Genomic DNA, 21722 nt, shown 5'->3' with positions numbered 1-21722 from the left:
AAAGCAGATTCCTGGGTCACAGGCTGTGCCTAGATGAGGTTTAAATAGGGGCGCCCTAAACATTTCTTTGGGCTTTGGTCCTGGCTGCAGAGTCCCTGCCAGTTCTCCAGCAGTGACCCCAACATCCACCTTCTGTGCCCACAGCCCTTTCACAGACTCCTGGTCCCTAGCCCAGGCCTGCAAAGTCAGAACGCAGGGTGCATTTTCACAATCAGTCCAGCCAGTGACCAGTATTTGGTCAAGCCACAGAACGTGACCGGCATCCCTGAAGCCGTCCATGCTCCTCCAGCCGTGACCTGATTTCTAGGGGCAGAGACTAGTTTTACCTGGTCTTGGGCTTTATATAAATGGAAAGGTCACTGGACCCTCCTGTCTGGCTTCTTTCACTCATCATCGTGTCTGCAAGCTCTATCTAGATTCTCACCACTACTGTGGACTCCTCGTCCTCCCCGCTGCAGTGTCTTCCATTGTGTGACTGACCAGTCCACTGATTATGGGTGTGTGTGCAGTTTCCAACTTGGGACTGTTCTGATTAATGCTGCTAGGAACATTCTAGTACGTGTCTGTGAGGCATACACCTAGGAGAGGAATTCTGAGGACTCAGCCCTGTTTAAATGTCACTGAGAAGAATCCAAAAGAGGTGGGAAGCTACAGGACAGGAGTCGCTGAGAGAGACAGTGGGAGGCTTCCATGGAGAAGTGGGAGGCAAGGGTGGGAGAGGTTGGAGCCAGAAACGGGAAACGGTTCTTCTATTGCAACAGGTGGGAAGGAGCGCAGCATAGAAGGAGACCTTTACCTGTCTACGTGGAGTAGGAAGCAAGATCATCTGCTGAGATATGCGTTGAAGGTTCAGGCCAGGGAGGCCAGGGAGGCCAGGGAGATGGAGCAGGTTTGAGGTAGTCAAAGCAGAGAGTGGTCAGCAGAGAGGTGACAGAACAGACAAGACTGGAGTCTGTAACTTGCCTTGCAGCACGCCATGGGGCTGCACAGAACAACTCCTCATGAATCCCAGCATCCTGGGAAAGGTTTCTCGGCTGCAGTTTCGGGAGCAGTCTGTGGCGCCACCTAGTGGGCAAGAGCCACATGCCAAGCCCAGGGAGTTCCCTTTGCACACCCAGCCACACACCCCGCCTCCCCAAAAATCTCCCAGACAGAAAAGCCCAGAAAGACCTCCAGAGTGACCTCAGGCTGAGCCTTGACCCTAGCTGAAGACCCCAACTGGAGACCACATCGGAATCCAGTCACATGCTGAGCCCTGATCAAAGTCACAGTATAACTAGTCCTAATTCAAACACCAGTGTCCCCAGAGTGGGGCTCCAGGGGCTCATCTCTTGAAGGAAGGGGCATGGTGCATGCTGGGGTTTCAGATCTGTGGTGGTGACCCTAGGACTGGGCTCGTCCTTTGCACTCAGCCATGCCACCCAACGCCGTGAGAGCCCCTTGGGCCCTGTGTCCTAATAGGGCAGGCCCACGTGCAGCCTCCCTGGCCCGGTGCCCTGCCCAGACCTGTTCTAGATTCCACCACCACCCTTCCCCAAGGCTGCCTCCACTTCCCACCCACCCGGCTCTCTCAGGGCCTCCTGGGATTCAGCTGGGAAGGCTGGCTGGCAGGAGGGTCATGGAACTCGCGGCGGAGCCCGTGCTCTACCAGAAACTGCAGCTCTGGGAACCAAACATGGAATATGAGGATGAGGAGGAGGAGGAGGAGGAGTTGTCAGAGCCTCTTGTTCCTGATCCCTGGAGGTCCCAGGATTCCTCTGGGTGAGTCAGGAAGGGTCTGGGCTCCTCAGGTCTGAGGCTGGCTAGTTGCTCTCTCTGGAGCCTTAGGGAGCCAGACGTCCCAGTGTTTGGCTCAGCTCTGGGAACTTTCTGATTGATTGTGGGGAACATGGGACTGTGTCTCAGATCTGGCCTGTACCAGTCAACCCAAGGTCAGTGTGTCTGAAGGTACATTTGTACCAAATTGGCACTGAAGGTCTTTCTGTCAAAGGTTCCTGGGCCCCGCCCCTTGGTACAAGAGGCACCTGCCGAGCAGGTTGCCTATTCCTGGCTGGGCTCTGCTCCTCAAGACTATCAAGCCCCCTCAGCCCTCCCTCCCAAATGAGTCAACCCTGCCTCTCCAAGCTCCTCTCCAGAGATTCCCTCCCTAGCTGTCCTTAGTTCCTCCAAGCTCTCTTCCATCTCCATGTCTCCAGTCATACCATGCACTCCACCAGGAGGCCCTTTCTCCTTGGTGGGCTTATATACTCCTCTTGCAAGACCACTCATTTTGGGAACTAGTCCCTGGATGCTCTTCAGGATTGTGGGTGTCCCCCTGTGTAAACCCTGGCTCAGGACGCCCCTCTCTGCAGGAACGAGGTTGGTGGCCTGCCGGGGTCCTGGGCCCGACTAGTTGCTGCCCTGCTGCTGCTGGCCGTTGGCTTCTCCCTGGCTGTGACCCAACTTCAAGGCAGGGGCGGCTCTCCAGGAACCTTGGGCTCTGTGGCTCCGCCACCCAGTGGGCACTCCCACCGCCCAGGTGTATACCACCACAGTGCCATCATCAGCCCTGCAGGTCAGTGATGGGAGTAGCTTGGAAGGAGGGGATAGGCCAGGGAACTAGTCCCAGTCCCCTCCCCAAGACGATCCCTTCCTCACTGCAGCCACGTGCTCCCACCTGGGCCGAGAGCTGCTTGCTGTAGGAGGCAACGTCGTGGACGCAGGAGTTGGAGCAGCCTTGTGTCTGGCAGTGGTGCATCCTCATGCCACAGGGCTAGGTCAGTGACCAGAAAGTGGATAGTGGGCCTGATCTCAAGGCTGGGGACCCCGGGTTTTGAGCAATAGCCCCAACCCTAGGTTGTGTCCCTTAATCCCAGGTCCATGTGATCTGGACCCCAGGACTGGTTATTGACCCAGGTCTCCAGGCCTGGTCAGTAGCTACAGCTCCCAGGCTAATAGTGACACTTCACCTAGTCTGCTGAATCCCCCTGACCCCAGTCAATGTCCCTGACTCCTGTGTAACCCCTTTTTCTCCCTCCCAGGTGCCATGTTCTGGGGTCTCTTCCACAATGGCTCCTCGGGCAATTCAACTGCCCTGACGTCAGGCCCCGTCCAGACCCTGACCCCCAGTCTGGGGCTTCCCTCAGCTCTGCCTGCCCTGCACTTGCTGCACACACGCTTCGGCCACCTGCCTTGGTCACGCCTGCTGGTGGGCCCCATCACACTGGCTCAAGAGGGCTTTGTGGTGGATGCACCCCTGGCCAGAGCCCTGGCAGCCCAGGGCACAAGGGGCCTCTGTCCGCTTCTTTGCCAGGCTGATGGGACACCACTGGGTCACGGGGCCCGAGCCACCAACCCGAAGTTGGCAGCCGTGCTACACAGGGCAGCACTCACCCCCACTCCAGAACTTGCTGGGGATTCCCTACTGAGTCTACTGGCCAGAGATTTGAAGTTGGAAAGACCCTTGGTAGAGCCCATGCCCACACTGGAGCCAGCATTGCAGTTACCTGTGCCTCAGGGCATCCTGTACACCACCCCCAGCCCCTCAGCTGGCCCAGAATTGCTGGCACTGCTGGAGGCAGCCCTACACTCAGGAGGGCCCAGCCCGGACCCCTGCCTACCGCAAGCTACTGTGCCCCCTGGCAGCAGTGTCCTGGCCACTGTGGACAGCAGTGGCTCTGTGCTCCTTCTCACCTCCTCACTGAACAGCTCCTTTGGCTCTAGGCACCTGTCCCCAAGCACTGGGGTACTGCTCAGCAACCTGGTAGCCAAGTCTGCAACTAGTGCCTGGGCCTGCCCCCTCATTCTACGTGACAGCCTGGATGACACTGAGGCTGATGTGATGGGGCTTGTGGCTTCAGGGAGCTCTGCAGTGGCCAGAGTCATGACTCACGCCTTTCTCAGCCACCTGGTTGCACCCCAAACTGAGGCCCAGCACCAGCACGAACACCAACACCAGGCCCAACACCTGCAAGGAGCAACAGGAAACACCAGCATCTGTGGCCAGGGAACCCTGCTCCAGGTGTCAGCCCATGCAGAGCACGCCCATGTCTCCAGTATCCCCAAAGACTGCTGCTCCTTCCAGGGATTCTAATAGGGAAGGATGTCTGGCGGGGGATGGGGAGTCTCAAGCCTTGCAGGCAGGAGCAGAGTAGGCCCAGCAGTGTATCAAGAGTGCATGGATATCTGCTCACCAGTGGCTCAGGCTTCCAACCCCTAACCTGGTCAGTTACCTGGACTCTGGCTTTTTTTTTTTTTTTCCAGCTGAAGGGACTGAGGATAAGGAGGAAAGAATTCCAGGGCCTGGGGGCAGCCCTTAGTTCAGCTGGAACTCTAGGATGACCAGGTAGAAGAAGGCTAAGCCCCTGCCTTGGCCCTGGGTCCCAAGTGGCAGGACAGGGAGGGTGTGAGGTATTGCTGGCAGCTCCCTCCTTCCCTTCAGGCTGATCTCCCTCTGCCCATCTCCCTCAAATGGGCTAGAATCAAAATAAAGATCAAGTCTTCTCGATGCCATTCCTGCTTCTTGGTTACTATTTTGTGAGCCTTTGCAGCTGGTGTCAGGGCTTCCCCCCAAGGGCAGCATAGGAGGCCCAGAGACAGAATCTGGCTGGTCTTTGTTCCCCTCCCCACCCCCCACTCACTCCACCTCCTTGGGATCCATACAGACATGATAAATCTTTTAATCATTCTCTAAAATAGACTGCAGAGCAAAAATGGGGTTGAAAGAGTGAGTAGGAGGTTCCCCAGGGGCTGGGGTACTCAGGGGCTGGAGCTGGGTGTGTGGAATTTAAGAGCCAGGGTTGGCCCGACTTTCCCCCTGCAGAGGGCAAGGTCACCAGGGATACAGCCCTCCAGGGGCCAGTTCTCAAGCCAAGAAGCAGGCCAGTTCCCTTGCCACCTAGCCCACCCCCACCCTGGCACCCCTGCAAAAGGTTATCTGATTGTAATAGAACTCTTGGTCCCACCTTTTACTATTGCAAAAAAACCTCTGATTTAATAGAACCCTTTATCCACTACCTCCACCATCCCTCAAAACACTCCCCCAGTCCAGTAGTACGACCTATCCAGTTATTTGAGCCCCAAACCTAGCAATCCCTCTTTTTCCTCTCCCCAGGTGCATCACCCCCATGTGCATTAGCCCCAGTCTGACTTGTTCTAGCGTCACCTGTCCAATCCACCGTTATCTCTGACTGGTCTACCTGCTTCCACCTTTGCACTCCTGCAGTCCATTCTCCCCACAGCAGTCAGAAAATCCGGCCAAGGCTTTCCCCCGCATAAACCCTCTAATGACTTCCCATCACACTGAAAATAAAATCCTAACTTCAGACTCGCGCTAGGCAGAGCAGAAGCGCCCACGGCGCCCGCCCCCAGGCCCCGCCCCCAGGCCCCGCCCCCAGGCCCCGCCCCCAGGCCCCGCCCCCAGGCCCCGCCCCCAGGCCCCGCCCCCCGGTTGCCAAAACTGTGCGCTTGCGCCGCGACCTGACCTGGAAGAGGCCGGCTGCAGAGCCCACGTGTTCGTGGAGCATGGCGGAGATGGGGAGTCCGGACGCTTCGGAGCCCGCGTCTCCCCGAGCGGAGGCGAAAACCGGCGGCGGGCCTGCCGACCGGCACGGCCTGCTGAAACACAGCCGCGAGTTCTTGGACTTCTTCTGGGACATTGCGAAGCCACAGCAGGAGACGCGACTTGAGGCGACGGAGAAGCTGCTGGAGTATCTGCGCACCAAGCCGAAGGTAGGGTGGCGGGCCCCGAGGCGGGGGCCTCGTTGATCCCGGCAGCGATGTGGCGCCGGGCCCCAGGGGTTGGGCCTGGGAGCTTGTGATCGCTAACCTGAGTGCCCAGGTGAGTCCCGGCCAAAGAACAGGGGTAGGCGGGAGCCAGCCGATTCTTCGTGTTAACTGGTGGGGTTGGGTGCGCTTGCTTCCGCAGGGATCCGAGATGAAGTACGCCCTGACGCGCCTGATCACTGGGCTGGGGGTCGGGCGAGAAACTGCCCGGCCCTGCTACAGTCTGGCCCTGGCACAGGTGAGGTGGTGGTTCGTGGAAAGGTCCCAGCTCTACTGGTCATAATGTTGGGGGGTGAGGACAGATGTCTCAGCTGCAGGGGAAGAGACTGAGGACCTGGGAGGGGGAGGGCATGCTGACACCTGGGCCGATGGGGGCCCACCCCACAAGGAGGTAGAGAAAGTGTGTGGACAAGTCTTGTCAACAGAGAAGCCCAGACTGAGAGGTTGAGAAAGTTTTCTTTTTGGCAGTTGGGTTTATCAGCCTCTTACTGGGGATAGAGTAAGCTTTGGAGTAGGCTCCCTTGCTAAAAGGGAGGTTCAGTGCCTTCTCCCCTCAAGGAACACTCAGCTCATTGTAGGCCATGTCTAAAGAGCTTGGGCAACTCAAGGCAATAAAGATCTAGTTCTTTAGGATCAGCCTTGGGATAGCTCGGGCACAGTGTGGGACAGTGTCTGGGAATCCCAGTTGAGCAGTTGAGGGGTAAAAGAAGGCCCTTTCTGAAGCCCCCGTGGATGTGAGGCAGGCAGCCAAGACTTCCATTTGAGCAGCAGAGATTTCCATCATCACCGCTGCTCAGAGGCTGGTGAGTAGCTTCAGAGGAGCAGGAGCAGGAGCCCAAGGTTTCTTGGCAGAAGTTGAAAGGAGAAGAGGTGGCAAGGAGATTGAGTTGTGCCCCCTAAGCCCCTCTCTCCCTCCTTCCTCAACTCCTGGCAGCTTTTACAGTCTTTCGAAGATATCCCTCTAGGCAGCACCTTGGAGCAGATACAGGAGAAATACGATGTGCAGAAGGTGAAGAAGGTGAGCGTTGTGACCCCAGGGAGTTGAGGGCCAGGGAGGAACTATCCAGGGCCTTTCTCACCGGTGCCTGGCATCCTTTTCTAGGCGATGATAAGACCTGCTCTCTTTGCAAACCTGTTCGGGGTGCTAGCCCTCTTCCAGTCAGGCAGGCTGGTGAAGGTAAGAGCTTATGGGGCTCACGGGGTTGGTGGACAGGCTTGGGAGAGGTAGGGGCATGGCTACTCTCTGTCTCTCTGTGGGTACCAGGACCAGGAGGCGCTGATGAAGTCAGTGAGACTGCTGCAAGCCCTGGCCCAGCACACCAACCACCTGCAGGAGCAACCCCAGAAGGCCCTGGTGGACATCCTCTCTGAGGTAGGGGCTCACCAGCAGCGGGATCTCAGGTTGTGCTACTCATTACGGAAACGTGGGGACGATGTAGCTTTAACACATGGACGTGTTCTCATAGAACTATATAAGCCTACTTCGGAGATATCGTGCATTGGCTTCCAGGCCACCACAATAAAACTAGTCAGGTGAACTCTTTTGGCTTGCCAGTACAGGTAGAAGATATGTTTGAGTGTTGCTGCAGTCTGTTAATGTAATGCTTCTAATGCAATAGTAGTATGCCTTATGAAGGCCACTGTGTGTACCTTAAGTAAAAATATTGCTGAAAGTGCTAACCATCACTTAACTTTCAGTAGGTCATAATCTTACTACTGATAGAGAGTTTTATTAAAAATGCATTGTCTGCGTGGCACAAGTGAAGGGCAGTAAAGTAATATATACATCCAAAAGTATGTAACTTGCCATTTCTTAGTAACTACGTTAAAAAGGCAAAAGATGCGGGCCTCCCCGGTGGCGCAGCGGTTGAGCGCTGGGTTGCGAAGCTGCCCGCGGCCTCTGCAGCGACGGTTCGATCCCCGGCTGCTCCCCAGCCACCGGAGGAGGGTCCCGCATGGCGCGCAGACCTTTCCTGCCGCCCGCTGCTCCCCTCAGCAGTGTACTTCGGTCCTTCTGCCTGCTCTGCTCCCCGCTCTGGCTCTGGTGAATTCTCTCACCCTCCCGCGCTTCTGACTGTACCCAGTGCTTGTATAAACAAAACAAACAAACAAACAAACAAATAAATAATTAAAAAAGGCAAAAGATGCATAACTTAGTAACTAATATCTAAAGTATTGTTGCAGAATGCAGTCAATATAAAATAAGTCATCAAATAGTTTATTTTCTTCGTATGTTAAATCTGTGCAGTCCAGTGTGTATTTTACATTTAGAGCCCGTCTCCATTCAGATTAGCCACATTTCAAGTGCCAAAAGCCTTGTGTGGCCAGTGCTGCCATATTGGACACGGCAGTTCTAGAAAAGTGCCTGGCATGTAGGAGGTATATTAAACACATTTGTTGTTATTTAGGGCAGAACAGTCCCTGTCAGGGCCATCACTGCTCTGCTTGGAGGTAGACTACCTAAGAGAAGGTGGGGTGACCCAGCCCAGGCCTCAGAAACGGAGGGCCTGAATTTGAATCCCAGCTCTTGGGACTCCTTGTATAAGAAATAACTAATCCTCTAGAAAACCCTGGAGAGGAATAATTAAAAGAGTAGTTCCTAGCCAGTTAGCATTGGTGGGGTGCTTGTTAAAAACCCAGCTTCCTGAGAGTTGGGGATTGAGTTTTTTAATAAATACCACCTAGCTACCTAGCAAGGTGGGTTTGACTGTCCTACCTCACACTGGCACTGCTGGGGGCTTATAGGAGACTGGGGGGTGAAACAGGGTCGAGAGGGAGAGACTAAGGATGCCTCAAGGGAGCTACCCTCCCTCACCTGTCTCCCCGCCCCCAGGTCCCAGAAGCCACATTGCAGAAGATCCTGCCAAATGTCCTTAAGGCCGACTTGGATTCGGTGCTTGGCTCCCCCGAGCATCTGGAGCTCTTCCTCTTGGCCAAGCGGAAGGTGCCCGCAAAGCTGGAAAAACTGATGGGCTCAGTCAACCTGTTCTCGCAGGAGAACATCCCCAGGTTGGAGAGAGGTGATGGGCTGGCTCTCCCTGGGACCATAGCACTGCATCTGGCCATCCAGAGACTGGCAGTGTAGCCGCGGGGTATCCCTGCGGCCCAGCCCAGCCCACTAGTCCTTGTCTGCTGGCTGGGTGCCCCACGAATCCCTTCCACCCTCCTCCATAGACTGGTGAATGTGCTGAAGATGGCTGCCACCTATGTGAAGAAGGAGCACAAGTTGCCCGCCTTGGCTCTGGACCTGCTCCGCCTGGCACTTCAGGAGGACAAGTTCCCACGGTTCTGGAAGGAAGTAGTGGAACAAGGGCTACTGAAGAAACAGCACTGGCCAACCAGGTACACTGGTGCTTGTCCTCTCTCAACCCCACCTCACCTGTTTGATACATGGAGATGGGCCTGTGGTTCCGAGGTCACCCACAAGAATGAGGGCTCTGACCAGGCTCTGTCCCAAACCCCTTAGCTTCATGTGTTTCCGCCTGCTGGGCGCCGCCATGCCCCTGCTGTCCAAGGAGCAGCTGCAGCTGATTTTGCGGGGAGATGTCATCCGACTTTTTGGGGAGCACATGGTCACTAGTAAGGTGGGTACCACCAGGGCGAGGCAGCAGACTTGCTTCCTAAGAAAGGGAACAGGCCACCTCAGGGATCTGCCAACTTCTGGAAAAGAGGGTACTCTTTATTGCTGCCTGGGATGGGCAGGCACAGCTGCTGTAGGATGGGTGGGTGTCTGGGTTTACCTTACCTCTGGGTAAAGTGGCCTGCCTGAGTCTCCCCACCCCCTTTTATCTCCTCGGAAATGAGCTTGGCAAAGTCCACCTTTCTACCCTCAGGCCCCTCAGCAGAGGCATGTCCACCTGGCAGTGTGTCCAGACCTCCCTTCTCCCACCCCGGCCAGTGTTACTCTAAGGGGTGTAGTTATTACCGCTGTTTTGAGCTCTGTCCCTGCCCCGCACACTAGGCTAAGTGCTAATCAGAGAAATGAAGCATGGTTAAAAGCACAGTTAGATACATGGAGATGGGCCTGAAATCCCTGCTTCTCCTTGTCTGTGAGACAGGAGCAGTGCCTGCCCCGGAGTTGTGAAGATAATGTGGCATCCACTGGGCTCATAAAATAGCACCAATGTGCAGAAAAGGCTGCTGGGTCTGCTTTTCTCACCAGCTCATTTCATCCTTACACCTGGCTTCTGAGAGCCATCTTTCTCGTTCTAGATGAGGGATAGGCGGAAAGTATAGAGTAGCGGTCAGAAGTGTGGGCATAATATAAGTTGCCACACAAAAGCAGATAACACGTGGCCTGGCATAGGAGAGACTTAGGCTCTGAAGCCCAAGGTGGCCCAGTCTGGACTCTGAGCCACTACCCTGCCTGCCTGCAGCCCAGAAAAGAGCCTGACCTCATCCAGCTGGAGGTCAGCAGGCAAGGGTATCCAGAGACAGGGAGGCTGGAGAAAGCACTGATGCAGAATAGTACCATCGGGGCAGAGGGGGAGGACTACCTAGGTGTCAGTTTAACCTGTTATGGGAGAGGTTGGTGGGGTTGTTGGACCCTTCTGGACTGATGACCCCAGTACCACACCCTCCTCTTGCAGTTGCCAAACCAGTCCAAGTTTGGTGCAGAGATGAATGAGTACGTGAGTGCCTTCCTGCAAGGCTGTCCCGATGACCCCGAGCGCCAGTTGGCCACAGTGGTGGCATTTACGTCCGTCACCAACCAGGGCCTCCCTGTCATGCCCACCTACTGGCGGGTGGTGCAGTTCTTGAGTGCCCCTGCTCTCAGGGGCTATGCGACTTGGCTGCGGGACATGTTTCTCCGACCCGACTTGGACTCCTTGGTGGACTTCAGCACCAACAATCAGAAGAAGAACCAGGACGCTTCCCTCTACAGGTGATTGGACCTGGTGGAGCAGGCTCAGGACTTCAGTAGTTGGCTTTCTGGGCCCGCTGAGAGTAAGGCCCTGACCTCTCCCAGTTAAGTAGGGTGGGAGTGGAGGACTGGAGGGTGGGAGGAGCCTTAACCGTCAAAGAAGGACTGTTTCCTCATGCGTGGGTCCATACTAGTGAGAAGGGGTAAGGAGATCCTGGTTATCCTGTCTCCAGGATGGGGCAGAGGAGGATGTTTTTGCCTCCTTGAAATGACTTCTACCCCCGCAGCCCTACGCGAGCGGTGTTCCGGCTACGGAAGTGGATCATCTTTCGCCTGGTCAGCATGGTGGACAATTTGCACTTGGAGAAGGAAGAGGCCTTGATTGAGGAGGTGGCCAGGTGCGAGCCATGCTAAAGCCCCAACTCCCTCCAGGTGGGACGGCATAAAAATTGAGCCTCTTGCCTGGCCCTACTTTGGGTCCTCCCTGAGCCAGAAGCTGCCAGGTCAGGTCATCTGTAGGGAGCAGACAGGCCAGCCTTGCTCCAGGCTGGGGCCACGCATTTGCAGGGAGCCTTTGCTCAACGCCAGCCTCATCTGTGCCAGGTGCTCATTCAGCCCTTGTCGCAGGCCCAGCAAAGGGAGCCGTGTTGGCGGTAGCAGCGGTGTGACTTAACCAAGGCCTCACAGCCACAAATCCATCCTGTTCCGAAGGACGGGATACTGATTCTCTCCCCAATTTATACCAAGCTATATTCAGCCGGGAGTCCAGGCCTGACAAGTACAGTGTCCTTTACCTCTCCTGGCCAAAGTAGTTCCCTCCTCCTGGCACCAAGCCCTCAGTGATACTATCCAAGGAGGGCCTGGATAAAGAGCTGGCACTGATGTGGCTATACTGGGTATTCTCCCTCCCACTCCAGGTTTTGCTTTTTCTACTCTTTCTTCGAAACAAAGAAGCCCGTGTCCCAGATCCCAGAGACCGAACATGAGTTCTCCTTCCCTTTGGAGAGCCAGACCCGGCAGGTGGTCAGCAATGCCTTCTTCAGGTGGGCATGGCACTTTGGGAGAGGTCTGAGGGTGGCCAAGCAGGTTGGGCAGTTGGCCTTGAGAGCTCTAACTTCCTCCACTTCTAAAATGGGTAAAGCCACTAAGGCCCTGTGAGTTCTGGTGGCTGGGGGTAGCAGTGGCAGTGGTGGTACACTAGGGGTGCACTAGGCTGCAGTCACTGGCCCAGCTGGTCATCCTCACCCCTACCCTCCATCCAGCCTGCTGCAGACCCTTAGCACACAGTTCAGGCAGACAGCAGACCAGACCCAGGACAGGCGGCCCTGGACGCACCGCCTGGTACAGTTTGCAGACATGCTGTTGAACCACAGCCGCAATGTGACCGCCCTGACGCCTTTCACTAAGCCACAGCGCCAAGCCTGGGACCGGTGAGAGGGGGTTTCCAGGGAATGGGGGATACTCCAGGTTCTGATCTGGCAGCAGTGACCTCAGAACATGCCCATCTCACCACAGGATGCTACAGACTCTTAAGGAACTAGAGGCCCGCTCCTCAGAGGCCAAGGCCAAGGCCACTGCCTTCCAGCACCTACTACTCCTGGTGGGCATCCACCTCTTCAAGGTACAGCAGCCTGCAAGGGAGGGGATTATGGACCTGGGATCTAAGCATGAGAGGCTTCCCTCTGAGAGACTTGAGGGCCTGGGGATAGCCAAGGAAGGCTCTGGAGAGTTGGACTTGCCAGTTTCCTAAGCAAACTGGTCCCAGGTGGAATTCCAGCTGAAGGAACAGTCACTTCATCTACTGACTGGGCACCAGTTACATCCTCATTTGAGACACATTGCAGCCTAACCCAGGCCATGGCATCTCTGAGTTTGACTCGGACCAAGGAGGCCGCAGGTCAGGGTGTGTCACAGGCCCCTGGGTAAAGGGGCAGAGACCTAGGGATAAAGACGGCCAGGACCTTGCCCTTCATTCTAGCATCCTCAGCTAAGCCTTGATGCTGCCCCCCGGCATCTCAATGGAAGACTCTCTACACATGTGCATTTGCCACCACGGATCATGCAGGATGTTCTCAAGAGTCTCCAACACACTAGTCGCTGATTGAAGTCAGGGCTTAGCCCCAGCAGAATGGGTGCAAGCCAGATTAAATTTAATGGATTAAATTAAATAGAACCAGTGGTTTTCACTCCTTTCTCTATAATATAGAGCCAAATGTGGAGGGGGTAATCTAGAAATTTAAATCCAGGGGCAGGGGCAGGGGCATGCTGGCTTCCGGTGAAGTGTCTTTGTCAGGCTCCCTCCTCTCTGGACACCCAGGAAGGAGTTGGGCTCCGGGTTCCCCGGGGGCTCTCATACCCTGATGCCGTATTAGGTAGGAAAGGTCATTAGCTCTCAGGGCTTCCCTGGGATCCAGCCAGGGGTCCTTCATTCTGGACTGTAAGGTGACTGACCATGGAGGGTGGAGTGTTCCAGGCCTTTGCTACCAGCCGTTCTTACGTGGCCAGCCCCTCCTCTGATTTCTGCCCTGCTCTGCCCACAGTCCCCTGAGGAAAGCTGTGACCTCCTCAGTGACATCCAGACCTGCATCAAGAAGAGCCTGGGGGAGAACGCCCGCCAGACCCGCTCCAAGGCCACCAGTGGGTCGTCGCCCATGGGGGAGGTGTGGGTAGGACACACACCGTCACAGCAGAACCCCAGGATGGGGTGGTGCTGCCTGTGCTGGGCTCAGCCCTCTCCTTGCTTGCAGATGCCCAGGAGCCACCATGGGTGGAGGTGATGGTGGAGATCCTGCTGGCCCTCCTGGCCCAGCCCAGCCACCTGATTCGCCAGGTGGCCCGGACCGTGTTCACCCACATTTGCTCCCAGCTGACTCCACGTGGCCTGCAGCTAATCCTAGATGTAAGTTTGGGTGCTGGGGAGGAATGAATCCTGAGGTGGTGGGTATTCTCAAGCCCTAGGGTACACTGGTCTGCCACATCAACCCCTTGGCCCCTTGCTGTCATCTGCAGAATGAGGGTGGGGGCAGCCTTCCTCAAACTCCACTGCTGTGCAAGCCTGTCTCAGGTGGGGCCAGAGCAGGAGGGAGGGTTCATCAGGTGACCAAGGAGGCACCAGCCCTCGTTCTTGGAGGGCATGGCCTGTGGCCAAGAGCAGGTGGGACACGAGGACCCGTGGTTTGCGGAGGGCAAAGGGACCAAGCCAATAGATGAGTCAGCTGTCTGGGAATTTCCCACAGGTGCTAAACCCTGAGAAGAGCCAGGGAGAGGACGAAGATGACAACGTGGTGGTCACAGATGACTCCAAGCAACTGCAGGATGTGGAGGTACTTGCCAGTAAGGGGCGGGGCAGGGTGGGCAGACCCATGGTTGGCGATGGGGAGCTGACACACCTGCCGCCCTCAGGACCAGAGCGAGGACGACAAGGATGAAAACTCGGAAAGTGGAAAGGACAGTGACGAGGACAGTGACGAGGAGGACCTGGACGGGGACGTGGACCAGGGCTTCCGGGAGCAGCTGATGGCGGTGCTGCAGTCGGGAAAGGCGCTGGTGAGCAGGAGCCAAGGAAGGGCTCCCATACCTGTCTGCATGTGCCCGCGGGAGGCCTGGCGGCTCACTGGGCATCTGTCCCTCAGGGAGGAGTGGACAGTGAGGAGGAGGAGGAGGAGCTGGGCGATGAGGCTATGATGGCCCTGGACCAGAGCCTCTCCAGCCTCTTTGCCGAGCAGAAACTGCGCATCCAGGCCCGGAAGGATGAGAAGAACAAGCTGCAGAAAGAGAAGATGCTCCGGCGGGACTTCCAGATCAGGGTGAGCCTGGACACCAGCCATCCCACAGCCGCCTCCTGCCCTGCCGCCCCTCCCCTTCTGCAGGTGCTCACACCCTGACTGAGCCCACCCATCTCGGCTGCAGGTCCTGGACCTGATTGAGGTGCTAGTGAACAAGCAGCCGGAGAACCCCCTGGTCCTGGAACTAATCGAGCCACTGCTGAACATTATCCGGCGCAGCATGCGCACCAGCAGCACCAAGCAGGAGCAGGACCTTCTGCACAAGACAGCCCGGATCTTCACGTGAGCGCGGGGCAGGGCCCCAGACTGACACTCCGAGGAGAGCCAGCCAGGCTTTGGGGATTCCCAGATAGAAAGGGCAGAAACCAGGTTCCCAAAGAGAGCCCACTTGGCTCTCCAGGCTCACTGCTCCACCCCAAGGTCACACGTCATGCCGTAATTCATGGTCCCTGACTCGTTGACCGCTTTCTAGCACTTAGTGCCAACTCCGTGCTAGGCCCATCCCCACTCTGATCACAGCAGCCTGGAAACCAGATCAGTCATCTGGCAGTGAGGCTGTAGGGTTGTAGTGGGGGGTGGACAGAAGGCAGCCAGGACACCTCAGTCTTGAGATACCTGGGAGGGCCTCTCAACAGAGGCTCAGTGATGCTGGAGCTTCATCAGGCCTGGAGGCCATGAGCAAGGCAGGAGGGAGTGTTCAGATGGGACCCAGCTGGATATAAGGAAGGCCTTGTGAGCCCGACCCTAGCAATAGTGGGGAGACCAGAGAATTTTGCAGCAAGGGCATGGCTAGGGGTGTAACAGGCATACAGGTGCCGATACAGCCCTGCCCACCAGAGGTGGTCTGGGGGACTCTAATGCTAGGGTAGGAGATGGTCTGGGGTCTCTAATGCTAGGTATACAGCATAAAGGGGAGCATGATGGATAGTGCACCCACAGCTCATCTCCCATATCAGCGCTAGGCCATGCTTTCTCCCCACCAGCAGTATTGAGTTTGTTGCATGTCTTTCCTTGTCCTCATCCTGCTCCTAGCCCTGCAGGGCCACATGGGGTTCTGAGCACATAACCCCTCATCTTGCTTTACAAAGGGCATGAAAGCCACTGTCCCATGAGAGACGGGAGTGGGCCAGGTGAAGGGACTTGGCCCATGGTTCAGTTAGTCGATTTCCTTTTCTGCTCCAGTGGTCTGTTTCCCCACCTATGAAGTGGGGCTTGGGACCCCTGCTCTCAGAGTTGACTTGGCTTGGCAGGGAATGGTTGGAAAGAACATGGAGACCAACTCTGCCCCTTACACTCCACAGGCACAACCTGTGCCGCTCCCGGCATTACTGCCACGACATGAGCAACCAGGACGTGCTGTACCCCCAGGTGGAGCGGCTGGTGCAGCAGGCCGGCCACCAGGCTGACTCCTCCATCTCCCTCTACTACTTCAATGCCTCGCTCTACCTGCTGCGGGTCTTGAAGGGCAGCACCATCCGCAAGACCCAGAAGAAGGAGAAAGCCGGCACTGACACCAGCTCCAAGCCCCCGGGTGGAGAGGTGAACAGGCTCAGCCTGGGAATCCAGTGCCCTTAGATAGGAGCAAGTCCCAGACAGGAGGCTGGGGCCATCCGCCCACTTCAAAGGGGGAATTGAGGTCATGACTTCCCCGGAACCCAACTTTCAGCCTCCGGGATGCACCCAGGTTCTGACCAATCCCAGGGACTCCTCTCTGACATTACACCTGCTCTCTCTCACCTTCCCAGACTGGCAGTGGCTTGGATTTGAGCCTCGTGACCCCAATCTACTCATCAGCACTGAGCTCCTTCCTGACCAAGCGCAACAGTCCTCTCACCATTCCCATGTTCCTCAGCCTATTCTCCCGGCACCCGGTAAGTGGGGGGCCAGCCCTACCCCCCTCAGGCCTCAGTTCAGCCCAGTCTCCCCCTCACAGCCATCATTCGCTCCCTAGATACTCTGTAAGAGCCTACTCCCCGTCGTGATCCAGCGTGTGACAGGTTCAGCCCAGCCCCGCAATCAGGTAAGGGACTTCCAGACCCCAGCCCAGGGATTGTCTGGGTTATCCACCTACCTCACTGCAGACTGGGGATCTGAGGCCCAGGAGTGCTGCTTTGTGAGGGTGCGGGTGTGTGGCCCACCCTGCTCCTCTCATCTTGACCATTGGCATATGCTCTTGTTCCCCCTGACCTGGCCAGCCCCTCCCGCACCATAGGCACAAAGCACCTGGAGAGGCGGGGAGACAGCCTCATGCCCAACAGCTGCCACTTCCTGTGTGGCCTGAGCCCCGCTGCTTAGAACTGGCCTCTGACCTGCAGAAATGCTGACAGGCAGGCTGGGGGTGTGTGGAGCAGGGGGAGGGGCAGCCAGGAGAAGACAGCATTGAGCTAACAAGGCCAGGAAATCTCTGAGGTGCCACATCTGTCCAGCTGGGAGCCCTAGCTGCCTCCCAGGCCCCAGTTCCTCCACCTGCTGATTGCTAAACCCAGAGCTTCTGCAGTGACAATGTGGGCAGGCTGGGCCCAGAGCGCTGGGGTCCCCCTGTGGTTGCCTAAGCCTGAGCCCGTCTTGCGAGGCTCCTGGTGACCACATTTCTCTGCCCCAGGCCCAGGCCTGCCAGCTGCTCCAGAAGACCCTGCCCATGAAGGAGCTAAGACTGTGTTTTGAAGACCCCAAGTGGGAGCAGCTGATTGGTCAGATCCTGGTGAAGGTCACTGAGGTAACAGCAGAGACCTCCCCTTTCCATGCCCCCATCAGGAAAGGTTCTCTGGGAACGAGGAGTAAAGATTACTGGAATCCTGATCCTCGGGTGGGTTTGGGGTCACACCAGGAGACATTTCTTCTCTTGGGGTATTAGTTTGTCATGTGGGAAATGTAAAGGCTTGGGGCAGCACTTCCGAGGTGGCTCAGCCTGGCCTCTTCCTCCCCAGAACCTGCGGATGCTCGGGAATGCACAGAGCAAGTCGGAGCTCCAGAAGGAGCTGTCCTCCCTGGAGCTGCTCAACACTCTCCTCAAGACTGTTAATCACGAGGTGAGCCTGGGCCTCAGGAGCTCGTTGGGCAGGACTGGGGGTTCTGTGCAAGCAGAGGAACCAGGCTTACAGGGCAGGCGTGTGAGGGAGGTTCTGGATGCCAGGGCCAGAGATCTGGACTTTTTATTTGGTCATTGGAAAGCCGTGGGTGAAAGCTGTTGACTTGGGAGGAGAGAGTGCCATGCCTGTGCCAGCTGTGGAGAAGTGGGTGTTGGTGCTGTCTTCCAGTCAGACCACGGAGAGGGAGCTGGGAGGGCTGGAGACCACGAGAGAGGGTATAGGAGACTCCAGGTGGGCAGTTATTAGGAAGGCACCCAGTTTTGGCTTCCTGGTCTAGGGCAAAGGGGTAGGGAGCCATCCCTGGAGCAGGCGGGGCATGTGGGATATAAGAGGCTGGGGGACTCAGGTGGGGGCCAGGAGGCAGTAGTGGATGAGTCTGTGTCCCCAGTTTGGGAGTGTGTAGTGTAGATGCTGTTAAGAGGCCCGGGGGCAGGGCAAGCTTGCCAAGGGGGTGCTAGAGATAGGAGGGGGGCCTGGGCCCTGCAGAACAGCAAGCTGGCCATCAGAATGACAGGAAAAGGTCAGGACTGGGCGGTGTCCTGGAAGCCAGTGGCTTTCAAATATACCCCTTTCAGTAAGGCAGAGTGTGAAATGGTAAAAAGGACTTCGACAAATTCTGGGGTCATTGAATGGTACCCTCAGGGCTGAGCAGACTGGACCACTGTGGGGAAGACTGGAAGGAAGGTGGGTAAGGAAGTGGCGATCAGGCCTTCTGGATGTGGGAAGCAGAAGGGGCATGACCCCTGGGGGCTCTTTCCTCCCAAGGTGAGAAGCACTGGTGAAGTACAGGCAAAAGGAGAGGCTGAGGGTCCAGAAGAGTGGGTGGGGCACTGGGGATCAAGAGCCTTCCTGCCCTTCTGCAGAAGCTGAGCACAGACCTGACTGCCATCCTGGGTGTGCTGCAGAGCCAGCAGGCAGCCCTGCAGCAGAAGGAGCGCTCCACCGGCTCTAGCCGCCTCTGCGACCTCTACTGGCAGGCCATGAAGACCCTGGGAGTGCAGTACGTCTGGGGAGGAGCTCACACACCTTGGCTGGCTGGCAGGGGTCCCTGCTGTACTCTGAGAGGAGCCCCAGTTGGGGGGAAGGGGCCTTGAACCACCAGGGTCCCGCAGGACAGTGGAGTAGCAGTCATTGCTGCCCTTGCTGGCCACTTCCTTACTTTTCTCACTCTCTCCCAGGCGCCCCAAGTCAGAGAAGAAAGATGCCAAGGAAGTCCCCAGTGTCACCCAGAGCCTTGTTAGCATGAAGCGGAAGAAAAAGGGATTCTTGCCAGAGACCAAGAAGCGTAAGAAACGAAAGTCAGAAGGTGCTGTGCAAGAGGAAGGGACCGTTGAAGGTGAGGGTGCCAAGCCTGCAGCCACTGGTGGGGACCAACCCCCCAGCACAGGCAAGAAGAAAAGGAAGAGGAACAGGATGAAGGCCAAGGTCTCAGGCCAGCCCCAGGTGAATGGAACATCTGCTGCCAAGAGTCCAGCCCCAACCTCCACCACCTTGAACCCCAGCACCCCCGCCAAGACTCCAAAGCTGCAGAAGAAGAAACAGAAGCTATCCCTGGTGAATGGGGCCACTCCAGTGTCCCCCATAGAGCCTGCTGGCAAAAAGCAGCTTCAGAAGGATCTGCTGCCCCAAAAGGAGGTCTCTGGCAAGTCACCACAGTCCTCACTGCCACGGAAAAAAGCAAGATTGTCTTTGGCCAACAGGAGCCCCAGTCTCCTTCAGGTTGGGGCCAAGAAGAAAGTGCAGCTGAGGAAGGGGAAGAAGTCCTGAATGTGGGCCCTGCCCCTCAGCCCCTCCCCCATCAGCCCTAGAGAACCTATTTTTTCACCATGATTTTAATAAACGAGCCACTCTGCGCTGCACCTTCTGGCACTGGAGGGAGCAGGTCTGCTACCAGCCTGCGGAACGGCCTGCTGCAGTGAGCAGTGCCTGAGCCCTTCTCTGTGTTCCCAGAGCAGAGACCCCTGGCCCGGGGCTGGGCCTCCCTGTGCTCTGGCTGGCCTGTTCTCAGCACAGAACCACTTAACCTGTATGGGGTGAGGGCCTCGGCTCCCAGGCAGTGTGGGCCAGGGCCCAGTGTCCGGCAGGTTGGTGCAGGTGGACGCAGGCCAGTGCAGAGCACACCACCCATGCTCATTCCTCACGACCCCGCCCCCAGACCACTTTGCTGCAGGAGCCATAAGGGCAAGATTTAAATAGGTTTATTTCATTTACAAGAGGAATATATTTGGCTTCTCTCTTAAGACTCTGAGATTCACAATCAGCAGCTCTAAAAAATAAAGGAGCAGTTTGGCTTCCGGAAGGAAGAGGAGGCAACACTTGGACCTGGTTCTTGTACAACAAGAAAACATTGCTGGGGCCCCAGTTGAGGCTGGGGTGGGAGTGGAGGCCACGAGGGTCTTAGGGGAGCCCACCCCTTTGTTAGGCCACCCAGGGTGCCCCAGCGCTTGTTGGGGAGTAGGCATTCCACTAGCTTACACGCCACTGAAGCCACGTCAGCCAGTAACTACGGCAGGGAGCACTGTCCAAGCTGGCTCTTAGGGTCCCCTACTGGCCACAGAGCCCCCGGACCAGAACCACCTTGATTCCAGCAAATGCAGAGAGGGTGTGTATGGAGCAGGGGATACGGTATGCTCCACCAAGGGGCCGGGAGGAGTTGGAAGCTGCACTCTGGTGTGGCAATGAGGACGGAGCGGTGTGGAAATGCGCGTGAGAGCAATAGCAGCCATTGTTGCGTGGAGGGAGCTCTGGTGTGTTGGCCTCTCCCAGAGGGCCTCATCCTCCACCAGACTATTCCCCGGGACAGGAAGCTCAGTAGATGACTGCTTCCTCTGGCAGCCTGAGCCCTGGCTATAGCTCTGTGGATTCTGGGAATAGTCCCCTGGGCCCTGCCCCTGGAAAAGGCCCAGCCTAGGGGCAGCAGTGGCTTCCTGACTTCTTGGGGGGATGTCAGGGAGGAGATGGTGAGCAGAGGGGTTCCAAGGGCCCTGTAGATCTTAAGCCTGAGGGCACGGGTGGTATGTATATAGCTGCCACCAGGGCCTTCACCCCTGGTGATTCCAACTCCCTTTCTGTGGGGGTGGTCCCCACCTGGGAGACCTCCAGGCTGAGAGCCAGCCCAAGGCAGCGGAGACAAGTGTCTTCTGAGTGGTCGTCCAGGGACTGGGTTCCAAGCTCTGCCAGGTCGAGTCCAGCATCCCCAAGGTTGGAGACCCATCTGACAGGCTGTGGTGCCCACACACCAGCCTTTCAGGGATCCTCAGAACCTGAAGTGCCGCCCGGAGACCTGAGCCACCCCTTTTCTGTGCAGTCTGGGAGCTGTTGGGTCTTCAAAGCTGCAGATGATTTCTTGCCCAGCAACCTGCGCGGGCGAGTCCAGCCCCCTGGCCACAAGGTCTGGGGAGGGCAGGGTCTGGCCCAGGACCGCATATGCCAGTGACAGGGCAGGGTCTCCTGATACGCCAACTGGGGACTGTCTTCTCCTTGGGCCCCAGGGGTTCTGCAGCCCAAACTCAGGGCTAGGAGTCTGTCCAACCACATGACTCCAGCGTCCACTGCCTTCCAGGTTGCTTGAGATCACAGCCTCTTGGAGCCACGGCCACTCAGCTGTCCCAGACCAGAGAGGGTGGGTGCCCAGCCGAGGGTCACACAGAAAGCTAAGGGACCGTCCAGGAGGGCCGGCCTGCCGGAGGGCACCTCCCAGATTAGGGAGGAGCAAGTGTTCTTCATTGTCCCTGCAGCACCTAGAGGGAGGGGGTCAGAGGTCAAAGATGGGGCTTTGGGAAGGGCATTTCAAAGTGCTCCATTTTCCTTGTTTGAAGTTCCAAGGGCATGAAATGGGTTTGGGTCTACTGGAGCCAGGGAGGGGTGGGGATGGTGACCTTGGGTCTTGTGCTGCCGGGAAGCAGCAGCCCCCAGAGATCAGGCTCAGAGGAAGGTCAAAGTAAGAGTCGGGCCCTGGCACCTCTTAGAATTTGGGAGGACAGAATCCAGGACAGAGCAGAGAGTTCCTGGCCAGTCCCAGCTCTGACCTGTGCCCTCAGCTCTTCAAAGGAAGAAGGCGGGAGCTGATTTACTGGAAGAGGGAGGCTGACCCCCTCCCACAGATCCATCAGTCAATTTGGGCAATGTTTCAGGAGGAAGAAGACCAAACCCCAGGCTGGTGGGATGTGCTCAGGCAGGAAGGGACTCAGGAGGTGCTCCTGCTTCCAGAACATCCCTGAA

General features: G+C 57.0%; 3 protein-coding genes across 4 annotated transcripts in view; 2 read left to right on the top strand and 1 right to left on the bottom strand.

Moving 5' to 3' along the window:
- The first annotated feature begins 1618 nt into the window (after positions 1-1618).
- Positions 1619-4072, top strand: GGT6 (gamma-glutamyltransferase 6). 2 transcript variants are annotated; one of them, XM_037494672.1, is made up of 4 exons: positions 1619-1761; positions 2352-2554; positions 2643-2756; positions 3021-4072. In XM_037494672.1, the coding sequence occupies exons 1-4, from the start codon at positions 1619-1621 to the stop codon at positions 4070-4072; spliced, it is 1512 nt and encodes a 503-aa protein (XP_037350569.1). The 2 variants fall into 2 exon arrangements, with proteins under 2 accessions (XP_037350569.1, XP_037350570.1); XM_037494673.1 differs by lacking the exon at positions 2643-2756.
- A 1405-nt stretch (positions 4073-5477) lies between these two features.
- Positions 5478-21369, top strand: MYBBP1A (MYB binding protein 1a). Its single transcript, XM_037495359.2, has 26 exons — positions 5478-5709; positions 5906-6001; positions 6698-6781; positions 6866-6940; positions 7028-7135; positions 8597-8772; positions 8938-9105; positions 9230-9347; positions 10353-10648; positions 10915-11025; positions 11545-11670; positions 11890-12057; positions 12143-12248; positions 13168-13264; positions 13375-13526; positions 13864-13950; positions 14030-14173; positions 14260-14433; positions 14537-14694; positions 15714-15951; positions 16158-16283; positions 16364-16432; positions 17015-17128; positions 17340-17441; positions 18365-18501; positions 18680-21369. The coding sequence occupies exons 1-26, from the start codon at positions 5503-5505 to the stop codon at positions 19266-19268; spliced, it is 4026 nt and encodes a 1341-aa protein (XP_037351256.1). The 5' UTR covers positions 5478-5502; the 3' UTR covers positions 19269-21369.
- Positions 21202-21722, bottom strand: part of SPNS2 (SPNS lysolipid transporter 2, sphingosine-1-phosphate) — a 33617-nt gene continuing 33096 nt past the window's right edge. The window contains exon 13 of the mRNA XM_037495361.2: positions 21202-21241. The gene's annotated coding sequence lies outside the window, so the exon portion shown is untranslated. The remainder of the gene's footprint in view (positions 21242-21722) is intronic.

The sequence above is a fragment of the Talpa occidentalis genome, unplaced genomic scaffold (genome assembly GCF_014898055.3).
Source record: "Talpa occidentalis isolate TD23 unplaced genomic scaffold, MPIMG_talOcc4v2.1 talOcc4.7, whole genome shotgun sequence".
Classification (NCBI taxonomy): Eukaryota; Metazoa; Chordata; class Mammalia; order Eulipotyphla; family Talpidae; genus Talpa; species Talpa occidentalis.
Note: the sequence above shows the minus strand (reverse complement) of the source record. Positions and strands in the feature narration are given on the sequence as shown.

Excerpts from the sequence above, each read along its gene's own strand:
- GGT6 (XM_037494672.1), top strand. The coding sequence starts at position 1,619 with ATGGAACTCGCGGCGGAGCCCGTGCTCTACCAGAAACTGCAGCTCTGG. Across the intron at positions 1,762-2,351 it reads AGGTCCCAGGATTCCTCTGG|GAACGAGGTTGGTGGCCTGC; the intron begins GTGAGTCAGGAA and ends CCCTCTCTGCAG. Across the intron at positions 2,757-3,020 it reads TCCTCATGCCACAGGGCTAG|GTGCCATGTTCTGGGGTCTC; the intron begins GTCAGTGACCAG and ends TCTCCCTCCCAG.
- MYBBP1A (XM_037495359.2), top strand. The coding sequence starts at position 5,503 with ATGGCGGAGATGGGGAGTCCGGACGCTTCGGAGCCCGCGTCTCCCCGA. Across the intron at positions 11,026-11,544 it reads TTGATTGAGGAGGTGGCCAG|GTTTTGCTTTTTCTACTCTT; the intron begins GTGCGAGCCATG and ends CTCCCACTCCAG. Across the intron at positions 15,952-16,157 it reads CCAAGCCCCCGGGTGGAGAG|ACTGGCAGTGGCTTGGATTT; the intron begins GTGAACAGGCTC and ends TCACCTTCCCAG.